Source organism: Aspergillus campestris (assembly GCF_002847485.1).
Source record: "Aspergillus campestris IBT 28561 chromosome Unknown P168scaffold_13, whole genome shotgun sequence".
In the NCBI taxonomy this organism is placed as follows: Eukaryota; Fungi; Ascomycota; class Eurotiomycetes; order Eurotiales; family Aspergillaceae; genus Aspergillus; species Aspergillus campestris.
In genome coordinates, this window is record NW_020194348.1 from 110,594 (window position 1) to 133,632 (window position 23,039).

At 53.8% G+C, this 23,039-nt stretch overlaps 9 protein-coding genes across 9 annotated transcripts; 6 read left to right on the forward strand and 3 right to left on the reverse strand.

Moving 5' to 3' along the window:
• Positions 1-332: 332 nt before the first annotated feature.
• P168DRAFT_335502 (trichothecene efflux pump) lies at positions 333-2,334 on the forward strand (the record flags this gene model as incomplete). The annotated part of the gene is made up of 2 exons (XM_024841717.1): positions 333-488; positions 544-2,334. 2 exons carry the CDS (start codon positions 333-335, stop codon positions 2,164-2,166), a joined length of 1,779 nt encoding a protein of 592 aa, XP_024689293.1. The 3' UTR covers positions 2,167-2,334.
• An 8-nt stretch (positions 2,335-2,342) lies between these two features.
• On the reverse strand, positions 2,343-4,137 carry P168DRAFT_313086 (acyl--CoA ligase; the record flags this gene model as incomplete). Its single annotated transcript, XM_024839629.1, has 3 exons — positions 2,343-2,380; positions 2,439-3,329; positions 3,381-4,137. 3 exons carry the CDS (start codon positions 4,135-4,137, stop codon positions 2,343-2,345), a joined length of 1,686 nt encoding a protein of 561 aa, XP_024689294.1.
• Positions 4,138-4,348: 211 nt separating this feature from the next.
• P168DRAFT_275128 (SDR family NAD(P)-dependent oxidoreductase) lies at positions 4,349-5,221 on the forward strand (the record flags this gene model as incomplete). The annotated part of the gene is made up of 2 exons (XM_024835471.1): positions 4,349-4,415; positions 4,461-5,221. 2 exons carry the CDS (start codon positions 4,349-4,351, stop codon positions 5,219-5,221), a joined length of 828 nt encoding a protein of 275 aa, XP_024689295.1.
• Positions 5,222-8,278: 3,057 nt separating this feature from the next.
• Positions 8,279-8,817, forward strand: P168DRAFT_284874 (uncharacterized protein; the record flags this gene model as incomplete). The annotated part of the gene is made up of 3 exons (XM_024836160.1): positions 8,279-8,339; positions 8,393-8,642; positions 8,676-8,817. The coding sequence occupies 3 exons, from the start codon at positions 8,279-8,281 to the stop codon at positions 8,815-8,817; spliced, it is 453 nt and encodes a 150-aa protein (XP_024689296.1).
• A 986-nt stretch (positions 8,818-9,803) lies between these two features.
• Positions 9,804-11,786, forward strand: P168DRAFT_284875 (siderochrome-iron transporter; the record flags this gene model as incomplete). The annotated part of the gene is made up of 4 exons (XM_024836161.1): positions 9,804-10,048; positions 10,103-10,716; positions 10,784-11,332; positions 11,386-11,786. 4 exons carry the CDS (start codon positions 9,804-9,806, stop codon positions 11,784-11,786), a joined length of 1,809 nt encoding a protein of 602 aa, XP_024689297.1.
• Positions 11,787-12,465: 679 nt separating this feature from the next.
• On the forward strand, positions 12,466-13,892 carry P168DRAFT_243282 (Ras-GEF domain-containing protein; the record flags this gene model as incomplete). The annotated part of the gene is made up of 3 exons (XM_024833851.1): positions 12,466-13,224; positions 13,277-13,493; positions 13,555-13,892. 3 exons carry the CDS (start codon positions 12,466-12,468, stop codon positions 13,890-13,892), a joined length of 1,314 nt encoding a protein of 437 aa, XP_024689298.1.
• Positions 13,893-14,272: 380 nt separating this feature from the next.
• P168DRAFT_284877 (MFS general substrate transporter) lies at positions 14,273-15,929 on the reverse strand (the record flags this gene model as incomplete). The annotated part of the gene is made up of 4 exons (XM_024836162.1): positions 14,273-14,869; positions 14,943-15,513; positions 15,572-15,655; positions 15,712-15,929. 4 exons carry the CDS (start codon positions 15,927-15,929, stop codon positions 14,273-14,275), a joined length of 1,470 nt encoding a protein of 489 aa, XP_024689299.1.
• Positions 15,930-19,182: 3,253 nt separating this feature from the next.
• Positions 19,183-20,954, forward strand: P168DRAFT_243035 (MFS multidrug transporter; the record flags this gene model as incomplete). The annotated part of the gene is made up of 5 exons (XM_024833835.1): positions 19,183-19,391; positions 19,445-19,466; positions 19,530-19,603; positions 19,650-19,979; positions 20,039-20,954. The coding sequence occupies 5 exons, from the start codon at positions 19,183-19,185 to the stop codon at positions 20,952-20,954; spliced, it is 1,551 nt and encodes a 516-aa protein (XP_024689300.1).
• Positions 20,955-21,166: 212 nt separating this feature from the next.
• Positions 21,167-22,792, reverse strand: P168DRAFT_284879 (uncharacterized protein; the record flags this gene model as incomplete). Its single annotated transcript, XM_024836163.1, has 1 exon — positions 21,167-22,792. The coding sequence occupies one exon, from the start codon at positions 22,790-22,792 to the stop codon at positions 21,167-21,169; it is 1,626 nt and encodes a 541-aa protein (XP_024689301.1).
• Between the last annotated feature and the right edge of the window lie 247 nt (positions 22,793-23,039).

A 23,039-nucleotide genomic window follows, 5' to 3' on the forward strand; every position in this document is an offset into this window, starting at 1 on the left:
TCCCAATCAACCCATATTGTCGAATGCCCTCTATACCCAATGTGGTATCCAGCTCGCCATTCACTATGCAGGGCTAGACCCCCCTATCGATCCCGAGCCCGACTAGAAGCAATCATCTGCCCCGTCGATGGATAGTCGGAGGGAGTAGCCAGGTCGGGATAAGGTCGAGCCAGAAACAGGAAACCGTTGTCAATCCTTTTAGTAAGGGGGATGAGACCAGGGCCCCTCATATAGTCGTCCGTTTCTGTCCACCGCGCTCTGTTCACGATTTACCTTTTTCTTCTTTTTCTTGTTCAATCTCGGTATTCTGAGTATATCGTTGTACCGTCATCATGGAGGACAAGGAATTGCCCCCGACTCAGGTGGTCAGCCAAAACTCCAACGAGCCCATCATCCAGAATGACACCTTCGCCATCAAGGCCGAAGCCCTGGGCAATGACCTGCCTCCGAACTACTATCGTTCGATTGGGTTCATTGGAACGATCTTCGTATGTTCTGCCGCAAGTCTAGGAGAAGCAGAGACAGACGGACTGACGTGTATAGGCCTTCTGCATGAGCAACATCTCGCAATTCATCAGCTTCATCCTCCCCGCCAACATGCTCACCTTCATCGGCCAGGATATTGGACCCAGTCCCAACCTTACCTGGGTCTCCCTGTCGTACAGTCTAGGTCTCAGTGTCGGCTTCCTGCTGGTAGGACGACTGAGTGACATCTTCGGACGACGCTGGTTCTTCATCGGCGGCAACGCGCTCTCCCTGATCGGTGGCATCGTCGGCGCAGCCGCCAAAGACGTTGAGACCCTCATCGCGGCGGACCTGCTGATGGGCCTGGGTGGAGCGGTGCAGATCTCCTTCACGGTGGCCGTATCAGAGCTGGTGCCCAACAAGTACCGGCCGTCGACCATCGTCGCCATCTTCTTCTCCAGCTTCCAGATCGCCTGCTTCGGCCCCGTCATCTCGCAGTCGATCGTGTCGACGACCACCCAGACCTGGCGCTGGGCCTATTACCTCAACATCATCTGCGCGGGTCTCGCCGTCGTCGCGTTCTTCTTCTTCTACCACCCGCCGACCTTCTCCCTGCTGCACATGAACCGCTCCTTCAAGCAGCAGCTCCGCCGACAGGACTTAGTCGGCTTCATCCTCTTCACGGGCGGTCTGCTCCTCTTCATCATGGGCCTCAGCTGGGGCGGTCTCATGTACCCGTGGGGGTCAGCGCACGTCATCGCCACTATTGTCGTCGGCTTCGTCGCGCTCGTCCTCTTCGTCCTGTACGACGCCTACGTGCACCCGCGCATCCACGGCGACCCGCTGCTGCCGACTCACCTCTTCCGCAAGCCGGGCTACTTGGCCATGGTGGCGGCCGCGACGGGCGGCAGTTCTGTCTACTACAGCATGAACGTGCTGGCGCCGCAGCAGGTGGCGTTCCTCTTCCCGTCGCCGTCGGTCATCCACGCTGGATGGCTGACCTGCTCGGTGGGGTCAGGTTGCCTGCTGGGACAGATCGTGGCAGGCTGGCTGTCGCAGTACGTGCACCGATCGCGGTGGATCATGATCGGGTCGTGCTCCATGCTGGTGGCCTTCGCAGCGGCGATGACCTCCGTCGAGGCGGGCGAGTCCTCCAAGTGGGTGGGGCTGATGATCATGGCGATGTTCTCGGTGGGCATCATCGAGACGTGCAGTCTGTCGCTGGCGCCGCTGTCGCTGCCTAGCGAGGACATTGGCGCCGCGCTGGGCGCCCTGGGCAGTATCCGGTCGGCGGGCGGGTCTGTGTCAACGGCCGTGCTGTCGACGATTCTCAACAACAAGGTGAAGGCGATTGTCGCGCCGGCGGTGATGCGGGAGGCGCAGAAGCTGGACCTGTCACCCGCGCAGATCGAAGGTGTCGTTGCCCAGCTGGCGACCGGCATGTTTATCAGCGTGCCGGGTGTCGATATGGAAGCCGCGGCGCAGCTGTCACTTGTGCGCAGCGCTAGCGCCGCCGACGCGTGGCGCTATGTCTGGTACGCGGTGATTGCCTTTGCCGGATTGGCGCTCATTCTCAGCTTCACGACCATTGACTACGGCGTGTATCTGACTGACGAGGTGACTCGTAAGATGCATGGACGGGCAGTGGGAGTCGTGGAAGGTGAGAAGCGGTCGGACGAGAGGTCAGACGAGAGTGTCTAAGCCTGTGCGAGGGGGTTGTCCAAAATTCTTTTCGTTTCTGGTGGTTCTCATTCGGTTGGCATGCCGCCGCGTTTCTTCAATTTGTGGTCTTATTTCCTTTGTCGATAGTATATTGTAATCGGAGTGGTGGAGTGTTGCAGGTCTACGGACTGAAAAGTCGGAGCAAACAGTTACCTTCAGCTGCGGAAATTGGGATAGAGCGAATATAGCAATTCTATGACCAGTGATTCTTGCATTTGCATTCCTACAACGTATCTGCGCTTACAACTTACTAACGGCCGATTCCCTCGCCCACTTTCGCAAGACAGTCCGCTGGATCTTCCCACTTGCCAATCGCGGAATTTCGTCGACGACCCTGACCCCCCCAACGAGCCACTTATGCTTGGCGACACGCTGACGCAGAAAGGCCTCGATCTGACCCTCTCGCAGACGACGCCCTTCCTTCGGGAGGACATACGCACGAGGGCGCTCCTCGCCATCTCCGAACGGGACCCCGACGACACCCGCATCGGCGATGTCGTCATGCTCGAGCAAGACGGCCTCCAGCTCTGCGGGGGCCACCTGCAAGCCGTTAACCTTGATCAGCTCCTTCTTGCGATCGACGATCCAGAACCATCCGTCCCTAACAACCATGACGTCGCCGGTTTTGAGCCATCCGTCGGGGGAGATAGTTTCGCGGGTGGCGGCCTCATTGCGCCAATAGCCGAGACAGACGTTGGGTCCGCGGATATAGACCTCGCCCGGCTCACCGGGGGAAGTAATGATACTTCCGTCAGGGGCGATGAGCTTGGACTCGCAGTTGGGGTCGAGGAGGCCTACACTGCCGGTGTCGTCGGAGGCACCGCCCGGGACATGGATGACGCCGCAGGTGAGCTCGGTCATCCCGTAGGCTTGCACGACGCGGAGGCCGAAGCGGCGCTGGACGCTGTTCTGCAGATCGCGGGAGAGAGGGGCGGCGCCGCAGAGGATGGCCTCGATGCTGGACAGGTCGTAGTGAACTGTTTCGGGGCGTTTGTCAAGCATGATGAGGATGGGGGGCGCCACTTGGAGGTGGGTGATGCGGTAGGTTTGAATGGCGGCGAGGAAGTCCTCGAAGGCAAATTGGCGCATTATGTAGACCGGGAATCCTAGTTTGGGGGCTACGAGGCAGGCGAAGAGTTGGCCTGGTGGTGTTAGAAATTGGGAATATGGTAGTGGGGAATAGGAGGATATACCGTATGCATGGTAGAGCGGGAGAAAGCCCAGCCATCGCTCTTTAGGTCGAGAAGCCAATGGGGAGGTGGAACTGGCCAAAGGCGTCCCCTGGTCGCGCATGAAGATGTTCTGCTCGACGTTGGCGATGAGGTTGGCGTGTGAGATACACACCCCCTTGGGGAGGCCGGTCGTGCCAGACGAGTAATTGACCGTCGCGACGGTCGTTTTCGCCCTGTCCCCCAGCTCATCCCAGTGCCACGAGGCGCCCTCCTCTTCCGTGCCGACCATCTCGCGCCAGTCGTGCACGCCCTCGATAGGAGCCGACGGAGGGTCATCGGAGAAGAGGAACATGCGGTCGGGGGAGACCCCCGCGCGCTGCCCCGCCGCGACCGCGGTGTGCACCAGTGATGGATGCACGAGGACGACACTGGCTGCCGTGTTCCGCATCTGGTACTCGACCTCTGACTCCGTGTAGATAGGGTTGGCCCCGCTGAAAATGCGTCCTGCGCCCACGATGCCCTGGTAGGCGATGGGGACGTATATATGGTTGGGTGTCAGAATCATGACAACCGCGCCTCGAGGCACTCCCAGACAGTCCAGTCCATAGCCCAGCCGGCGCACCCAGGAGTGTATCTGCCGGGGGGAGAGCGAGTGAGCTGGGTTCGCGGCATCGATCCAGATAGGTTGGTCAGAGATGGGTTGGTTAGGGGGAAAGAGGTAGGACAGCACGTTGGTCTGGGGAATGTCCAGCGGGGGGTACATCGATTGCAATGCCATCTTGACGGCTCTGGGAGGTTGCAAGGTGTTGTCGATTTTGACGCGGTGATGAGATGTGATTTCATGCAGCCTCATGCAGCCTCATGCGGGGTTCGGATCATAACACGCGAACCCTGGCTTTACCTCGGCCTATTCTCTGGCTCCGCAGGTATATCTTCTCGCTTTCCCTCTTCTTGTCTTCTTGTTTCTCATTTCGCCCCGTAACTCAACCATGTCGGAATTACAAAACCCAAACACCTACTTCGACCTGGCCGACAAGGTGGCCGTTGTCACCGGCGGTTAGTATCCCCTCCTCACCACACGGTTATCGCTGACCATCAAAGGATCTCGAGGCCTGGGACTGCATGCAGCCACCGTTTTCCTCCGAGCGGGTGCAAAGACCGTCTTTGTCACCGCGCGCAAAGCAGAGGGCGTCAATGCCGCTGTAGACCAACTCAACAAGCTCCCTGGCATCAAAGGCAAGGCGATCGGCATTGCTGCGAACGTGGCGGATACCAAGGAAATCCAGCGCCTCGTAGGCGACGTCCAGGAGCACGAACCGCAGGTGGATATCCTCGTCGCTAACGCCGGCGCCTCCTGGGGTGGACCCTTCGAGCCGACCCCCGACCGGGCCACGGAGAAAGTGCTCGACCTCAACGTCAAAGGCGTCTTCAACCTCGCTCGGCTGTTCACCCCCCTGCTTGCCAAGGCTGGCACGCCCTCATCGCCGTCGCGCATCATCGTCGTCAGCTCGACCGCGGGCAGCACCGTCCCGCACGTCGGCGAGCACGGCACCATCATGTATTCGGTGTCTAAGGCTGCAGCGCAACATCTGACGCGCAATCTGGCCGTCGAGCTGGGCCCGCGCAACATCACGGTTAACAGCATTTCCCCCGGCTTCTTCCCCTCCAAGCTTGCCAACGGGCTGATCGACATTCTTGGTGGGGAGGAGGAGCTCAAGCAGGAGAATCCCCGTCGCCGACTGGGGGTGCCGGATGATATTGCGGCGACCATGCTGTTTCTGGCCAGCCCGGGAGCCAACTATATTAATGGGGTCGACATTCCTTGCGATGGTGGGAGAAGGTTGGTGCATGTGAAATTGTAAATATTCGACCATCGTGTATCTGAAGTCATGATTCCTATCTTTCCCTACGGTCGTTCGATATGATGTGTGAATAAAACTCTCTCTCACCCACCTAGTAAGCCAAGTGATCATAAACAGGGCCATAAAGACAAGAATGGACAGGAATGAAACTTTTAGATAGATAGAAATCATTGAAAGAGAGGACACATACGGAGAATTATAGAAGAGAGAAGAATGGTATAGGGGTAAGAAGAGTATCAGCGAAACGTTAGATGTGCATGCCCCTGTACAAGAAGGCTCCACGCCGTTCTCTGCTAGTAAGTGTGCCATCGCTGGCCTGTGAGGAAAAAAGACCACACGATTAAAGCTGACATTTGTCCTGGGAGTTTTGCATCTCAACTGACTATTGTGGGCTTCATTTACTCTGTTGCTGGTTCTTCCGTCCGGGCATATTGATCCCAATGGGGTCGGAAGTAACTCATCCATATGTCAGACCACTACGGAATGAGGATACCAACAAGCATAATCCAAGTGTTTCCTGGACCGCAAGAGCTTTCTACTCCTGGATGACTGGTCAATGGACCAAGAAAACTTTTATTCGTCAACTTGGCTGTTGCGAACATAACGTCCTGGTGCCGTAAGCTACATTAGGTATTGTACAGCATTGGAGCGAAATCCGACATAGAATCCGCTAGTCGGCCAGTTTCAGATACCGGAATTGGTATTGATTGGCTCGTATTGTCGTGTGCATGGTTGAGAGATCAGCACGGTGCTTGATTGACACATATTAATCACGCAAAGCGCGGAAGTACTCCCTACAAGGAATCCTCTACAAGACTGCGGCAGATGTGTGGCTGGCTTGAGGGAGCGACTGACGACGTCCGTGGTCGGAGATCAATGTGATGTACTCGAGCGGATTGTTGATTGGATTGATGATTGATGATCGCAATGTTCTGAATTAGTGTCGGATAGCATGAGGATGCAGTCGAAAAGTATCCACACACTGCAGACGCGTGGGATGATTTCTTTTTCTTTTCTTTTGGCTTTTGTTCTACTGAATTGAGAAAGCACCTTGATAATGTGTGCTGGTCTGTCAGTTTCTTGCTACTTACTGACTGGTCTTGTGACTTTACTAGGCATGGATATATATTATCATCATCAAGTGAGTATTGTTACATAAAGCGTATCATTTCTCTTCTACAGCGGTCGAATTCCTGGCAGAATTGACAAACAACACCTATGATTATGCTTTGCAATCACTAATGGGCAATAGATAGCTAAACCAATAGTCACTGATATAACAACGTTCACTTCATTCCAGCTGGACAGGGACAAGTGCCGGGATTCTCATCATGGCACTTATTTGGAATTGCCAAGATAAGCCAAATTTGCGCCCTGTAGCGAGAGCTACTTTTATTGTATTTGTATTATCAAGGAACATTCCCAGGAGGCTATTCCTTCCATGATGATAACGCATTGCATACATTGCTGAAACACTGGACTAGCGGACTCCTGTAACATGTCTATATAGTGATAAAATCAACCACTGTTAGATACTCAGATGATTAGTGGATAACGGTGTGGCGTGGACTTAAGTGTCATGTACTAAATTCAAAGAAAGAAATTATCCTTTTGTTATTTTACATCTCCCCGAATCTTGACTTGTCATTGCCCCTCTTCCACCAATACTGAAGCCCAGGGCCTTGGTTGGGATTATCAGTCAGATCAAGCCCTCCCATAATGCTGCTTATCATTTTGGTGCAGTGGTTAATAACCTTGACACGCAATGAAAATCCTCAACATTTTCATTGGCTGCTCAACTTGTCGATGACGATGACTGAATTACTGTTCTAGAACCACCATGGGTATGTCGATTTATGGTCTTCCTGTCCTTGCTTTGGGGGTAGGCGAAAGGAACGCCGTTGGCTCGCTGCCACGTTGCTATGAACTAACAGCGAAATAGTCTCGCAATGTCTTGAACTGGAACAGTTCAACACCTGGCTAGGATATGAGATGAGAAGACGGTCGTATATGTGCGAGGGACACCAGCCTCTGGAAAACAACACTGGCCCAAGATCTCCACGAGTACTACTGCCGACAAAAAACAATAGCGAGGATAATCATTACACTGAAGATAGGGCCACTTGCGAAGCCCAAAAGTGTCGTACATCTTTTTTAGACTGGTGGCGATTCCCAGATTTTATTGCCACACTATTAATGGGCACTTTCCTAGAATTACTGTCTTCTGGGAAGGAATCTAGCAAAAGGTTTTAGAGGCAAGGCGATTGCTAGCCTGGAGACCGCAATAATCCAACCGGAGAAAGACAATCTACCGACAAGGCTGTTTTATCAACGTTTGGATGCAGACAGAGCCTCAGAGAAATCGGTGGAGCCTTGGGATCATACTACGCACTACCGCATGGTGTGGACAGACCACTTGAAGCTACATATCACGACAAGCTCATGGTCCCCTACACAATCTGTCGGGGCTTTTTACAGATATGTCCAGCGAGTGGTCGGGTGCTGGCCTCGGAGACATTGAATGCAGGTCACGATTGTTGGTCGGGGCATTAAGCTATTACTTAATGAAGATGGATTGGAGTCGACTGTGATAAATTTGTCGGCGCTGGAACGTATACTCCGTGGATTAAAAACGGGTGGCTTCGAGATTGGTTGATGATTGACTGCCGCACGACGATGCCGCAACCCTACGGTAAGTTGCCCTTACAGAAACCCGCCCCGTACTTAGCCTGATTTGCTAAGTTGAGGATAAAAGTCACGGACACTAAACTCTGGAGGGCGCTGTTCTGGGAAGACTTTTCATCGGTGGAAGTGCTCGATGCCCGGAACCAGGTGGTTGTTGCACGCTTCCCTCTCATGTCGTAGCTTTCCGAGAATGAAACATGAATGTCTGGATTTGCCCTGCCTTATTCTGAACCTCTGTAGTCCAATGTTTAATGTGAATGTCAGGACCATAGACTTCGCTATGTGGAATGCTAGATGGCAAGGAAGATTATTTCACCTGACACTGGCTACTTTGTGGCTAATAAATAAATTATTGAGACACACGACTGTGCCATGCTTGGAATCTATGAGCCTTCCGGGAACGACAGACTGTGGGCGACAACAAGCGATAAAGGTACGATATATCATGCGCGTGTCTGGTGCTTCCATATATATACCCAGGTATAGCAAGGGATGGATGCCTGATTTGGGAGGCGTCCATCAGGCCGACCAACCAACAGATCGACCGACACCACGTGAGGAGAGTTGATCAAACCAACGTCATCTCTGGTCTTGGATTTGTCCCAAAGCGAAAACAGTGGCTTTCTTCGTGGAATCCAGCCGAGATTTCCCTAACTATCAATGCTTCGGTGCTACTTCTTTCAAAGCTTTCGTCCGACCACCACAACACTCGCCGAAAACCGGACTTTGGGATACGGTGAGTGAGGAGGCTTGATCCGACTCTTTGCAGAACCCTCCATGCCCTTTCACGAGGATACTCTCCCGCTAAGGTGGTCGCTCAACGACAACAAGTCAATCCGTCCCTCTACGAAGATGAAACATACATAAGTGCAAAAAGGAACGGTGCAGACCACCTATTCCCATCTCCATAGGCTGGGAAACGAAAGATCGGCGCGGTTGACATCATTAGCGGCATCTCCCTGGTTTGGCTATTACTTTCTCTCCTATTTTTCGTTTGCACGTCCAGAGCCTGCCCGACGGTGTCGGAAAAAGCCAAAAGATGCCCGAGAAAAAAAAAAAAAAAACACGTTTGCAGATCGCCCGAACCGGTCCCGAGCGGTGTCGACGTCGAGGACCCGGTGGGCACTGGATAACGACATTCGTCGCTGATCGACATGGGCTATACTGTTTTGCTATACGCTGATCCCAACCCGAGTGCGCCGGATGGGTTGGTGTCCGTGGGCGGGTGCATCATGCGAGGTACACACTTCCAATTTCCTGCAGAATGTCGATTTCATATCGGGATGCCCATGCAGAATCCCACGCGACATTTTCTTCGGGAGCCAGGCAGGTAGTTGGTTGGAGCCAAGTCTTTCATCCGTTCCCGTTCCGATTTGCCTGTGATGCTCCCACTGCCCAATAGAGACGCGGGTGGAGTTGAAATCGCGTGGGATTTGTTTTTCTTCGTCTGCGGATAGTGTGGGTGGGACAATGTCGATGGAGACATCCAGACACCAATGGGCGGGCATCCTCCGAATAGCCATGTGTCATGATGGTGTCCGCCATCAAAATCTGCTGTCCCAGCAGAGTTATCTGATCCGAATAGTCCAAAGTTAAATCCGGCCCATGCCGTGGTTGAGGCGGTTATTGGCCCGACGATTATATACCGCAACGATCGCCGTTGTGAAGTGCGCCTTGCGCACAATGTTGGGTAGAGCCGGTATTGGTCTTACCGACAAGCTCCTCCCCTCACGTTCCAACTGCTGCGTACTGATAACCTTACCCTCCCCCCATCATTATACCATGCCGGAATCTTGTTCCGACCGACGCACTCCGGCACTGGTGAATCCAACGAATACAAGCATAGAAACCGCACGCGTTCCGGTCACCCCACCAACTGGCCAACGGCTCTCCGACCATGGGCATCGCGAATCTGGTACGAGGGCGTAGCGACTTTCGCCTGGCGGAGTATACCTCCGGGATCGACTTCCGCCGCGCCCATTACGAGGTCAACGTTTCCGCGACCAAGGACAGCGAGTCCGTCGACAGTGTGCTGCCGCAGAAACAACATCATGTCAACCCAGGAGCGGTGATGGGTGTCCAGAAGGCAGAGGCTGCCGCGATGGCCTGGTCTAAGCAGACGGCTTACATGACTTATGCACTGTCAGGCAAGCATCGCTAAATCCAAACGGCGCCTCGCTAACTCCTATCCCACAGAATCTGGGTTTCGTTTTTTATCTTGGCTCTGCAGTCCGCCATCAGCAGCAACGTAATACACAGCGCCTATGCCTCGTTCAAAGACGCCCCGTCGGTTGGAACCGCCAATATTCTGTCGAATGTGATTAGCGGGGTCCTGAAGCTTCCGATAGGTCGTTTGCTGAGTATATGGGGCCGAACGGAAGGGTTTTTGTTCTTCATCGTTGTCTACGTCCTGGGCCTCATTATCCTCGCGGCATGCAACAGCCCCGCCTCGTATAGCGTGGGCTACGTCCTGTACTGGGTTGGGTACGATGCGCTGTACTTGATTCTGGATGTTTTTATCGCCGATACCAGTGGAATGAGAAACCGAGCCTTTGCGTTTGGATTTGCCAGTACGCCGTTTATCTGTACGGCGTTCACCGGTCCGTTGGCCGCCCAATCGTTTGTTGAAACAGCCTCCTGGCGTTGGGCCTATGGGACTTTTGCTATCGTCGCGCCGGCCGTGATGTTGCCCCTCGCTGCCCACTTTCGCTTCTACCAGAAGAAGGCCCAGCGGATGACGCTCTACTGCCCACAGCCGAGTGGCCGCACGCCTGTGGAGTCGTTTATCCATTATGCCCGTGAATTTGACAGTACGTGGCTCGGTCATTCCATGCCTTGGTCCCGGATAGCGCTAACCTCGCCATTGTGCTTTTGCAGTTGTTGGCGCGTTCTTTCTCATGGCAGCCTTCGTTCTTCTCCTTCTGCCGTTCAGCCTTGCTAGTGTCGGACACACTGCATACAAGAGTGGAACGTTCATCGGGATGCTCGCCGCCAGCGTTGTTGCTTTTAGCTCATTTGGGGTGTGGGAACGGTACTACGCTTCCTCCCACTTTATTCAGTGGTCCCTGTTTAACAACCGATCTGTCGTCGGGGCCTGCGTCTCTACCTGCGCCCTTTTCTTCAGCTACTACTGCTGGGAACTGTACTTCTACAACTTTTGCATGGTCGTGTATGACCTGTCGATCAGCATGACAGGCTATGTTGGGCAGATCTACAATGTTGGGTCTTGCTTTTGGTCGGCCGTGTTTGGAATCCTGGTCTATTTGACGAGACAGTTCAAGTATACCTGTCTAGGGTTTGGTCTGCCGTTGGTGTTGTTGGGAGCTGGGTTGATGATCCACTTCCGCAGCACTGAAAGTGGCGGGATCGGTTATATCGTGATGTGCCAGGTTTTCATCGCGATTGGTGGAGGCACGTTGGTGATCGGTAAGCATAATGCCCCTTCTGCGAAAACCGTTGCTTACTGACGACATAAATAGGGCAAGACATGGCGGTCATGGCCGCGGCTGACCGGGAATATATTCCGATGATGCTATCGCTCATCGGACTGTTCTCGTCACTTGGCGCGGCGATCGGGTCGGCTGTTTCTTCGGGAATCTACACGAACACGTTCCCTGCTTCCCTACGCGAGGCGCTTCCGGCCGCGCACAAGGACGAGTACTTGGCGATCTACAAAGGGGGATACACTAAACAGCTGCAATATCCCGTAGGCTCGGAAATACGTGCTGCCATCAGTCACGCGTATGGTGTGTACATGACCTGGGGATGTGTGGCAGCGGTTGCCATTATGGGCTTGGCCATCCCGGCCGTTGCCTGCTGGCGCAATTTCCGGGTGGACAACGATCCCGACAACGACCAGAGTAAAGGGAATGTGATATGACGATCAACGACACAAATTAAAGACATGACATGATAAAATTTGGTAGATGAATTAGTGTCTGTTCCTTTTCCAGATTTTGTTTCCGAGATACTTTGCATAGGCTTGCTGCGTCTGTCGGACGTCTTCGAGCTGCGAGGGTCTAGTCCACAATCGATACTTTGCTCCGTACCAAACACCTGGGATTCAGCCCATGATTGACCGCTTCCCAGTGCGCGCTTTTTTTCGGTCCCACGCGCTCACCGCAACGTCATCTAGCAGACTAGGCGAGCATGGGTGGAGCTGTGCTCCGCTTCAGTCATTCAGGCGCGAGGTTTGGTGCCGAGAACTCAAAACGGGGACACTAGCGACACCGCATCCACTAGCGTTTAGTGAAGCTGACCTCATGGAGTAGCGATCGCCTGATGATAAGATTGATAAAGCGATGTCGGATGGTGGGGGCACCCCTAACAGAGGGACGTCACTTGCTTAGCCTTTCTGACATCTGTCTGTCATGACAATCACAGGGTTGGTGTGACGTTGGAATCTAGAGTGTCGTATATAGCGTTAGCTTGGAAACCTGCCTGTTATGCCTGAGCTCCTGAGGCATAGGCGGCATTCTCGTCGCTGGAATCACTCCTGGCACGGGGAGACGCTGGGCGCTGCATTCCACCTTGGTCCACAACCTCCCAATTTGGATGAGATGAAGGAGCAGCACGTTCGTCGACGCTCCGAAGAGCTAGTGTACGACGTTGCCGTGCACGATATTATCAAAGAAGGCAACCTCGGGACCCTGGTAGATCATCTGACAGACCCGGAAAGGAGCGAGCCGACGTTTAGCGATGTATTCTTCCTGACATACAGCACCTTCACGACGGCCTCGGAGCTCTTCACCATTCTAGTTGAACGTGCCAGGGAGACGCAGTTTGATCAGCGATCCCAGGAAGTCATACGGACCCGCACCATCGCGGCCCTGACGAGCTGGTTCGAACGATACTGGGGCGAGTCCAATAGTCCAGAGACTACTCAAGAGCTTCGTCGCATGCATGGGCAGGTTCAACAATGCTCAGAGATTATGGACAATGCGGCCTCGTCCCGGCTGCTGGCCGCCATGGAACAACGACTGACCGGTAATGAGCCCACTCGACGGGTCGTGACGCCGCCGTCCAACACACAACCCCCGTCCCCGATCACGCCCAAGAGTATGAAGAAGATGAAGCTGGGAGAAATTGATCCCACCGAGATGGCCCGTCAATTGACAATCCTGGAGTCGCAGCTGTACTGTCGAATACGACACCTGGACTGGCTGAACAAGGCGTGGACCACAGAGGCCCACACAGGAATCAATGCCATGATTCTACATTCGAACCAGCTGGCCAACTGGGTAGTGGAGGTCATCCTGGGACAGTGTGACATGAAACGGCGAGTGGGCATGATGAAATATTTTATTCAAGTAGCGGAGGTAAGCACTACCGTCTCAGCACACACGATTCGCCCCAGGCTGATCAGAGAAGAAATGCCGTGAGTTGAACAACTACGCGACCCTAATGTCCATCATCTCCGGCCTGGGTACAACCCCCGTTTTCCGGCTGTACCTGCATTGGAACCAAGTCAGTCGGAAGGCAATGGCCTCATTGGAGAATCTGCGACATCTCATGTCCAGCGAGAGGAACTTCGTTCGATACCGGGAAAGCTTGAGAACGTCCCCGCCACCATGCATCCCGTTTATTGGTAAGCGTTTCTGCCAAGTGTGTATCTTCCTGCATTCACTAACCACACGGTGGCACTGCAGGTATTTTTCTCACCGACCTCGTCTTCCTCGAGGACGGAATTCCCAACCAGACGCCCTCAGGGGTTATCAATTTCGGCAAACGCGCAAAAGTCGCGGAAGTGCTGCGCGAGATCCAGCACCACCAACGCACACCCCACTACTTCCTCCCCGTCCCCGAGCTTCAGGACATGATCCAGAAAGGCCTACAGAACGCAGGAAAACTGGATGACACGTATGACCAGAGCTTAGAGATCGAGCCTCGGCGACAAGGCGAGGAGAACTTGCCCGGGAGGGATCGATATGCGGCGACCGGGTCACATATGACCAGTGTCCTGATTGCCAGTATGGCTATGCGGTAGTCCCATACTGGGAAGTATGCGCTCATGCGGTTTATGATGATTACGACGTCTTGTTCTTATAATTAGTATAGTATAATAATCAACTGATACCCGTTGACCTGCATGTGTTTGGCGGCCACCCACCAAAATGGCGGAAATAGGGGAAGGACATGATCTGATGTACCTCCGGTCCATCTACAAGACACAGTCATTGTGGAGCCAGATGCATCTCTCGATTGAATAACGCAGGATATGACTAGACACGTGATACGCATGTCTTCAGCGATCTACTTCTCCCCGCTGATCTCTCCACCTCCGCCCCCCAGGTGCCCCCAGTCTCCACTAGAGATCCATCCTGACGCCGTTGTTTTATCACACACATTGCCCTGCTCACTCACCCACTATAGTGGGTGCAGGATAGGCACCGTGTCCGTGCCCGCGAACCTGGCCTGCAGTCTCCGATTGTCCCTCCACAGGATCCACCGCATTAGCCCCGCCGAGAGAATGCACACGACTGAAAACGCCACCAGGATCGCCATGCCCTTAATATAGCGTGGGGCATCGTTATTCTGGAAAAAATAGGACGACCAGACTTCGCTCAGCGACGTGATAGCCTCGACGATCGCTACGGCACACGCGCGCTTTTCCGGTGTCTGGCCGGCCGCCGTTGCGATCAAGGCCCTGGGGAGGGCATTTGTCGCTGAGTCGGCAGGTATGTAAAGGAAGGAGGCGAAATACTGGACGGGCCGATTTTCCACAGCGATGTGGATGATGAACCCGATAGTCACCACCGTCATCGTTCCCATAATATGTCCACTGCGGTCGTGGAATCGGTCACTCGACCATGATACCAGGCAGCTGACGATGGCGCCGAGGAGGTACGGCGGGGCCGTGCAAAGCAGCGTGATATACGTGTTTCCGAGGTGCATGGCCTTGACGATTGATGGGTAGAAAGTCGAGTACCCAGTGGCCGATCGGTGGCAGCAGGCGACCAGAGCCTAGAACGACGGTCAGTTGTCTTCCCCGGTAGACGAAGGCGTAAGTTCCAGTTTATCTCCCAAGGGTACATACTAACAACCACACACGGTAGTCAAGCACAGCACTCTTCAAGCCAGCCCAAACAGTGGACTTAGGGTGCGCTACGCGGTCCCGCCGCATGCGTTCGATGGCCCACCGCCGCTCGACTGGAGTCAGCAGCCACTGTGTCGATCCTGTGGACGACTCGGGATAATCTGGGAAGAAGACGAAGGCCGTGAGCGCTGCCGCGAGGGAAATGCATCCCATGAGCAGAAATAGCCAGCGCCACCCTGCCCAGCCGTGAAGCCCTTCCATCTTCGAAAATACCCCTGCGCTAATCAAACCGACGAAGGCACTGGATAGTGGAGTGGCTATGGCGAGGATGGCGTTGCGCAGGGCCAGTTCCTCTTTCGTGTACCAGCAAGAAAGCACGAAAATGCACCCCGGGCTATACGGACCCTCACAAAGACCGAGCAAGAACCTTAGCGCGACGATTTGCGGGTAGTTCTGCGCCGCTGCCGTGGCCATCGCAACGATTGCCCAGAGAGATGCGCAGCATGGAAGGTATATGGACGGCCGAGCTCGCGTCAGCAATATGTTGCTGGGTATTATGGTTATGATATATCTATAGGCAAAAGTCAGCGACAATGCGGAAAATTATTGGCACAGTGGACAATGCCCACCCCGCCGCCGCCATCGATACCGCTGTATTGAATTGCGTGCCGTGTAGGTCGAGATCGCGCTCGAAACTGCTAAGCTTGGCTTTGCTACACGAACCGTCAGCTGGATAATTCCTAGAATATTCCCCAAAATCGCAACCCACGCGATGATAGACTTGTCCACGCGCTTGAAAAAGAATACGAGGACCATGACCGAGAGAAAGGCAGCGTCCATTTTACGGACTAGCCGCTGATTGAGGGTTTTGGTGGCCTTCTCATCGGCGAATTCGTCAACCGCGTCGTCGGAAGGAAACTGCTGTTCTGGTATGATCTGGCACGTGCCTGTTGGACTTTTTCCATCCTGGCGAGCGTGCGAAATCATTTTGGGCTGCGTATTCGATCGGCTTCTAGCCTTGCTTCCTACATCCTCTTGGAGGGACCAAGGGTGCTATATGTAAGTGGCATGGATTGTCCAGCTTCGCAGCGGGGTTATCACAAAACAGGTCACGCCTGTCGGCCTAGGCCTTTGAAATTCAATTAATACTCTAATGCAGATTGCAGTGACTTCCTTCACAGTTTTAATCCCTACCGCAAACGGACGAGGATTACGAAGCCGCCGAAACGCCGTGGATCCGCAGCACAAGCTGCTTGGCGGTGTGTCAATCCCCGCCTTCACTCGCTGCACCGCACAGTCCGCCATTAACACACTGACAGGGATCACGCATGATGGCCAGTAAGAGAAGAAGATACCAAGGATCGGATATCCTCTAATAATGCTGTTCGCCATACGGCGCGGGAGCTCCCGCCATAAGGGGTCCAAGCCCTGCTTGAGATCTGGCCAAGGCGTCTAGCTTGCGTCACTCGTGTCGGGCTTGGAGTGGAGTGGGTGATCTATCTCGAAGTGTGTTAGATTTGGTATTCCCCGCACTATGCGCGCCAACGCACGCTGGTAGTTTGAAGTGAGGGGGAGTTTTCTTCGTGGAAGGTAAGATTGTCTTGTTTCCCGTATCCAAACCATCGCTTTCGTGTAGCTATGGCACAAAATTCATGGATCCCTTACAAATACGAGGGACACAAACATCAATCCAAGAAATTGCCAGTAAACTTGCTGCGACGAAGTTACAATTTGTCCCACCGAACATAGGGTTGCTTACGACAACCGAAAGTGCCATGCTACCTCGTGTAGGAGGGTGGTAATTCATTCAAACAAGATAGATGCATCGAATGGTGCTGATCAATATTACAGTGTACTTCGTGTGAGGAGCTACATAGTATAGCTCTCACAATGGAGTTATATCAAGCTGATATATATATATATCAGTGTGCGATGGCTGCGAATTAATCCCCGACAACAAACGCGGTGAACCGCGTATAAGAATAACCATATTCTCACCTCACATCCCCTACCTGTTTTGCATTCACCAAAAACAAAAAACGACAGAAAATAGTAGCTGGGCTGTTCGCATATTTCCTCTCCCCAGAGCTCGTGGGACGGGTAACCCGTGTCGACGCTCAAACATATATGAGCGTGGCTTGAAGCGAGGAGCTGACTCAAAGTCCGTTTCCAAACCCGTATCGTCCAAGTGGACACCTGTGACGCTTTCATGCTCCTCATTGGCCCCCGACCGGCAAATAGGGGAGGACTTGACGCGAGTAAGAGGGGCGAGGCCGTCGATCGCTACCTATTTTGGCTGGCGAATTGAAATAATTTCGATAGGTACGATCTCGTCGCTGGGGAGCAAAGCGTCACCAATGATAATAATCGCGAGCGTGGGACACCTCGAGCATTTAACAACTAGGACGACAGGTATAAAGTCATGTTAAAGTTGAGACAAGTGGTACAAGGGTAGCTCATGTTGAACCCCGGGTCCATTCCTTGATCCCTGTAAATGTGAGACACTGTCCGCCTGCATTGTCTCACCGATCTATGGGGTTTGCGGTATATGCCAAGCTTTGTGCAGACATTCCCCCTGGTATGAAGCCGAGTACTGTCGGGGATTTGGAACATGCCTTTCGATCTTTATCCCATGAGTTCTTGTGTTTTATCGAGCGCAGATCAGCATCACGGCATGTTCAGACCCTTCACGCCGCAATGATTGTCATCACGAGCACCGGCAGTCAGAGATCATCATGGCCTGGTTTGCATGGAGTATCTCGACAATGGTACACCTCCACATCTTCAAGTTATGAAGTAAGGGACCGGTCGGAGGAGATTCAATGCGGATGAAAACCGCCGAATTGCGGGTCCCAGTCGGACTCGCTCCCAGAGTGCGAGAAAATCATCGTCAACAACGCTGCTCAATGGTCCGGAGTGGATTTGCACTGAAACTAAGATTGAGTATTAGATGATGCATTAGTCTGCCGATTACGCCAGCAGATTCCGTTTAGGACTCCTTGACTTGTGGTCCACCTAGCCCAATAATCCCACTGCCCGTCTCGCTTCTCTGGACCGAACTCCAGATCTGCCTCATTGGTGGTCTTCACGATTGGATGATAGCATGTGAAACCCAGATTCATTGTCTATTTGCCTGAACTGGTGTTGGACCGAAAATCTCCAGTGGAGTGGCGTGATAGATCGTAAGTCCGGGACTGGTTATAGAGACAGCCCGATCCGAAGGCGATGGCACAGTTCATCATCCATTGACCCAATCTTAGTGATGAATGCAAAGACTTGCTATTTGGGAGGCTAGCTTCGCAACTTTTAAGCCCAGTGGGGTGGCTTTAGGGTATTTCTGCCCCAAGGTCCACTTCTCCGCTATGGTTCTGACGAACGAACAAAATTACTGTGACGCGGCCATTCCCCAGGCTGAATATGTGGGTTGTAGAGGGTCTGCGGAGAGGGCTCCTATCAGGTCATTGTCGGAGATCGATCACGACCAACCTGGGAGGAATGCTGCGTGACTGGAAGAGGCGAGCGAGGGTTCGATCAATCAGGACTAACGAAATTACGTCACTCACATCTCCATAGGAGGTACGCAACTTGTCGTCGTGGTTCCAACACATGGTGTATCTCCGATATCCGAGGCAAGACTCTGACGGCTGCACAATGCACCCCATTGACAAACGTGGTAAGAAATGGCATCAACCGGTTCCTTCAGTCCGTGGCGACTCTGCCTCGGAAAGTGACTCCATGAAGCTTGTCCGAGGTGGAATGAAGGCTGGGCCTGGTTTGGCATGTTGCCCAGTTGATAAGCTCTCCCAAGAAGGAGTAACAACACTGCAGAATCATCCTAATCCCCCGAGAAGATCGCCCACCTCGTAGGGAAAAACCCCTTTGGGAGTCCGTGCATTTGGCACTAGGGCTATTGGATCAACTCATGGGTCCCAGTATCTTGAAATCGCGCCAATGACACGCTTCCATTACGTGTCTGGGGCAGAACTGAGCCAAGAGGAGACGTTTCTGCTGGAATGCGAAGATCCATCCCCGGCGCACTCCTGCAATTCATTGGCCGTCAGTACCCGGTAGGGGGGCTGCTGAACCCCTTGATTAACAGGCCGCATGATTATGAAGCCATCAAGAGGATGGCGGTGAATCTGCATCCCTCTATAACATGAGGAACGGCTGCTCCCTTATATGTATCCGGGCTACCGTTTACCTTGTCCACTGAATAGCGCACTATACCCCGACGCTGGACATGGAAAAGTCTCCCCCGGCCGTTAGTTCCTCCAGTGAGGAGAGTCGCGACATCTCGCTGCACAATGTGCTTGTTGCCCACGGACTGGGACTGGCACCAGATGGAAGCTTCGTTCGATGGTTGGAGAAAAACCCGCGGCATCCCCGAAACTGGTCGACACCCCGCAAGTTCTACGACCTGATCGTTATTCATCTGTGTGATTTCTTTGTGTGAGTGTATTCATGGGCGGGTTTGCGCTGCGAGTAATTAACATCATTGGCAGTACAGTGGCTAGTAGCGCAGGGGTAAGCGTCTCGATCCTTCCTCCTAGTAACGGCATATAACGATATTGACTTGGTGTCGAATAGACCGCCGCGGCTAAAGCAGCGCATGTGGAGTTCGGAATATCGCAAACGATGGCAATATTCTGCTTTGTTTCAGTGTATGTTGTCGGCCCTTGACGACAACACCCATCTTACGCTCGATAGTTCCCTCATGGGCCAGGTCCTTGGCTCCTTAATCCTTTCCTCCTACTCCGAGACATTTGGTCGCAAGCGATTGTACGTTCTCAGCACGGCCATCTTTAGCATCGGGTGCATCATCATTCCAGCTGTGCCGTCCCTAGCGGCGGTGGTCATCGGGCGATGGGTAACGGGGTTTGTCTCTTCGATTCCAGCCAACGTGTTGACGGGAAGCCTCGAGGACATGTATAACAGTCAAGACCGGCTTTGGTGGATGTGCATGATAGCCGTGGCGTCCAATCTGGGGTTGGTGCTGGGACCACTGTTCGGAGTGTACATCACGACGGACCTAGGATGGTCAGTCATCCCTTGCCCGTCCCCCACAAAGTCACAGCCACGCTCATAGTAATCCGTAGGAGATGGCTGTTCTACATCATGGCCATCATCACCGGGATCCTAGCGGGCCTGTGTATGTTCATCCGAGAATCACGACCCGCCCTTGTGCTGGCCCATGAAGTCGCCCTCTTCCGTCAAACAACCGGCCTCGACACCCCGCCACCCCTCAACCCGGACCACAGCCCTGACTTCCGCACATTCGCGCGAACGACCCTCCTCCGCCCCATTCAGCTGTACACCGAGCCGATCGTCTGCTGCGTCGCACTCATGAACTCGACGACCTTCGGACTCATCTACCTCTTCAGCGACGCGCTGCTCCCGATATACGAAAACATGGGGTTCGCACAGCCACAAGCCTCGCTTCCCTTCATCGCCATGGCCATCGGGGTCATCCTCAGCCTGGGCATGCGCCTCGTCGACCGAGTCATCATCCGCCGCCGCATCAACAGCGGGCGAACCCTGCTCCCAGAGCACAAGCTGACCGGCCTCTGCGTCGGCACGCCCATGCTAGCAATCAGCCTCTGGTGGTTCGGGTGGACCATCCCGCCGCGCATTCAAGGCCTGCACTGGATGGTGCCGACACTGCCGCTCGTACTACTAGGGTTCGCCCTGAACGAGTTCCTCACCGTCATGCTGGGCTACCTCGCAGACAGCTACCTCTGCTACGCGGCGAGCGGCCTCGCCGCCGTGGCGCTGCTGCGGGGCGTCTTCTCAGCAGTATTTCCACTATTCGCGGGCCACATGTTCTCGTCTCTGGGGGCGAACGTGGCGACGTCCGTGCTAGCCTCGTTGGCAACGGTGTATTGTTTCATCCCGCCGCTGTTTGTCCGATACGGGCCGCAAATCCGGGCGCGCAGCCGGTTTGCGAAGCATAGCTTGCGGACGCACGAGGCGACCTGTATAGACAAGGATCAGTTTGTGACGGTCGCGAATTAGTGCAGGCGGGGATTGAGAGAGGGTGGGATTCGTCGCGGCGGATGGTTCCGATTCGATCACGGATTATGTATTTTATGAGAATGAAGTAGGTGTCGGGGTGTTTACGGGCTGGAGGTATGCGATCGACATGTGTCATTATGAACTATTAGCATGCTGTACAGTCGTGTCCAAGCAATATAATAATAATAACCTAGATCCTGTAGAAGGGTCACTCAAAATACCCCTGGACCGTTAAGACGATATGCGCCCCGACAGCAGGAGAGACAGTGGTCATCCACACTACCTTCTCGGGGAGACGGTGGAACACTGTCGGGCTCGGGGACCTCGGGGATAGAAGGGAGGGTTGAATACGGCATGCTATTCCGTGAGGAAGTAGTCAAATCAAGTGAGACAGCAGACGAGTTTGTGACAGGCTCGCGTCTCTCGGAAATAGGAGGTAGAGCTGTATCCAATATACTATTCGGTGAACCAACAGGCAAACCGTGCGATGTAGCCGACGAAATCGTGACTGGCCGAGACGCCATCTTCCAGTACCACAGGGCCAAGAGGCAGATATCGTTCTGTAGCCCTTTCCAATGTTCGGCAGCGGCAGCCTTCCACACGTTGACCGCACTTTTCAGGAGACAGTTGGTCGACTGGATGTTCTTCCAATAATCCCACTCGGGACCCTCCGTCAAGCGCGACAGTTCGCCCTGTGGCGTCACCCACTGGGTCCGTAGGCGGTATAGCTTGTTGTTGCTGGTCAGCCCTGACCATGAGAACGAAAATGGCTGGTCAGCCCGTCGAACGAGTTGTTTCTCGGTGTAGTTGAAGAAAGATTGTCGGTTTGTCTCGGTGTTTCGGAAACAAGCTACACGATGGAAATTGACGTTTTGCGGATCGATTTGCACGACGGCGGACGAGTAGAACTCACCGTCCAGGGCCTGGTAACCCACATCAGCTTCCGGGTCCTGAATCATTAGAAAGCTTTGTCCGAGCGCTGCTGCAGCGAGTAGAAGGGAGTCGCCCCCTGGGTCTCCCGGGCCCCCCTGCCCGAAGAGGGGGTAGTAGTACGACGGACCATGGTAATTGTAGTACGCGTTTAGGAACAGCGTCGTGAGGTGGCTTCGCTTCGACACGAAGAATGCCGAAGTATCGGACGCCGGGCGCGCCGCCATGCTGGGGACTGGTTGGCCAGAGATATTATAGTAGATCGGATTCACGGTGGAGGCCCAGTGGCCCGGCCAGGTGGTGAGGCTGTCATCGGCGCAAGGACGGGCCGTGGACGCACTATAAGTCGGGAGGCTCCAAGGGTCCATATATATCACATTTTCAAAGGAAGACAACAGGACGGCGAAGGCCTTGAGTTGGGAATGTTGAACGTCCACCTTGTTGCTGGAGTTGAAGAGCCTGGACAGCACGATGCAGGAGGCGTCATACAGAGGCAACACCCTCTCACACAGATGCCCGTCGTAATTCCATTCATCTGACAGAAACAGCTCAACCGGTACAGTACAGCCCGTATATCGCAACATGCGTAGGGACGCCAGGAACATGGGCAGGTAAGTCTTGGTTGTACTGGACACGATGCCTTCGGTTCCAGGGATGTGGACTTGGGTGTATTCCGTAGTCTTAATGCCGTGAACAAACCCGTCATGCGCTTCCTTCATCGATGCTTCTATCACCTGTGTATTTGCGATCATATCTGGTCGTGACCGGCCATCCGTGCTGAACTCCCGACGCTCAACGGCGTTCGATATTTCGGGGAAGCGACACGTTGGGGCATGGGTCTCCGCCAGAGAGTGAAACTCGGCCCATAGACTCCGGCGACGCTCCCTGAGAGCCAGACTTGAGTTCATGTTGAAAGCCGCGTGTAGTATCAAATTGGCGAAGACTACGTAGAATATCACAAAGTTCATGAAAATCTCCCACAGAATCATGAGTCTCGCGGGGGTCAACAATCCAAACCTAGTAATGAGAAAAAATGACCGAAAGTGTGATAAGATTATAGTTTGCTATTCGACAAAGGTAGTGATGTTATAGTTAATGATGGAGTGTGGTGGAGGGTGGAAGATGCCATGGGTTGATATAGGGCTAGTCCATGAG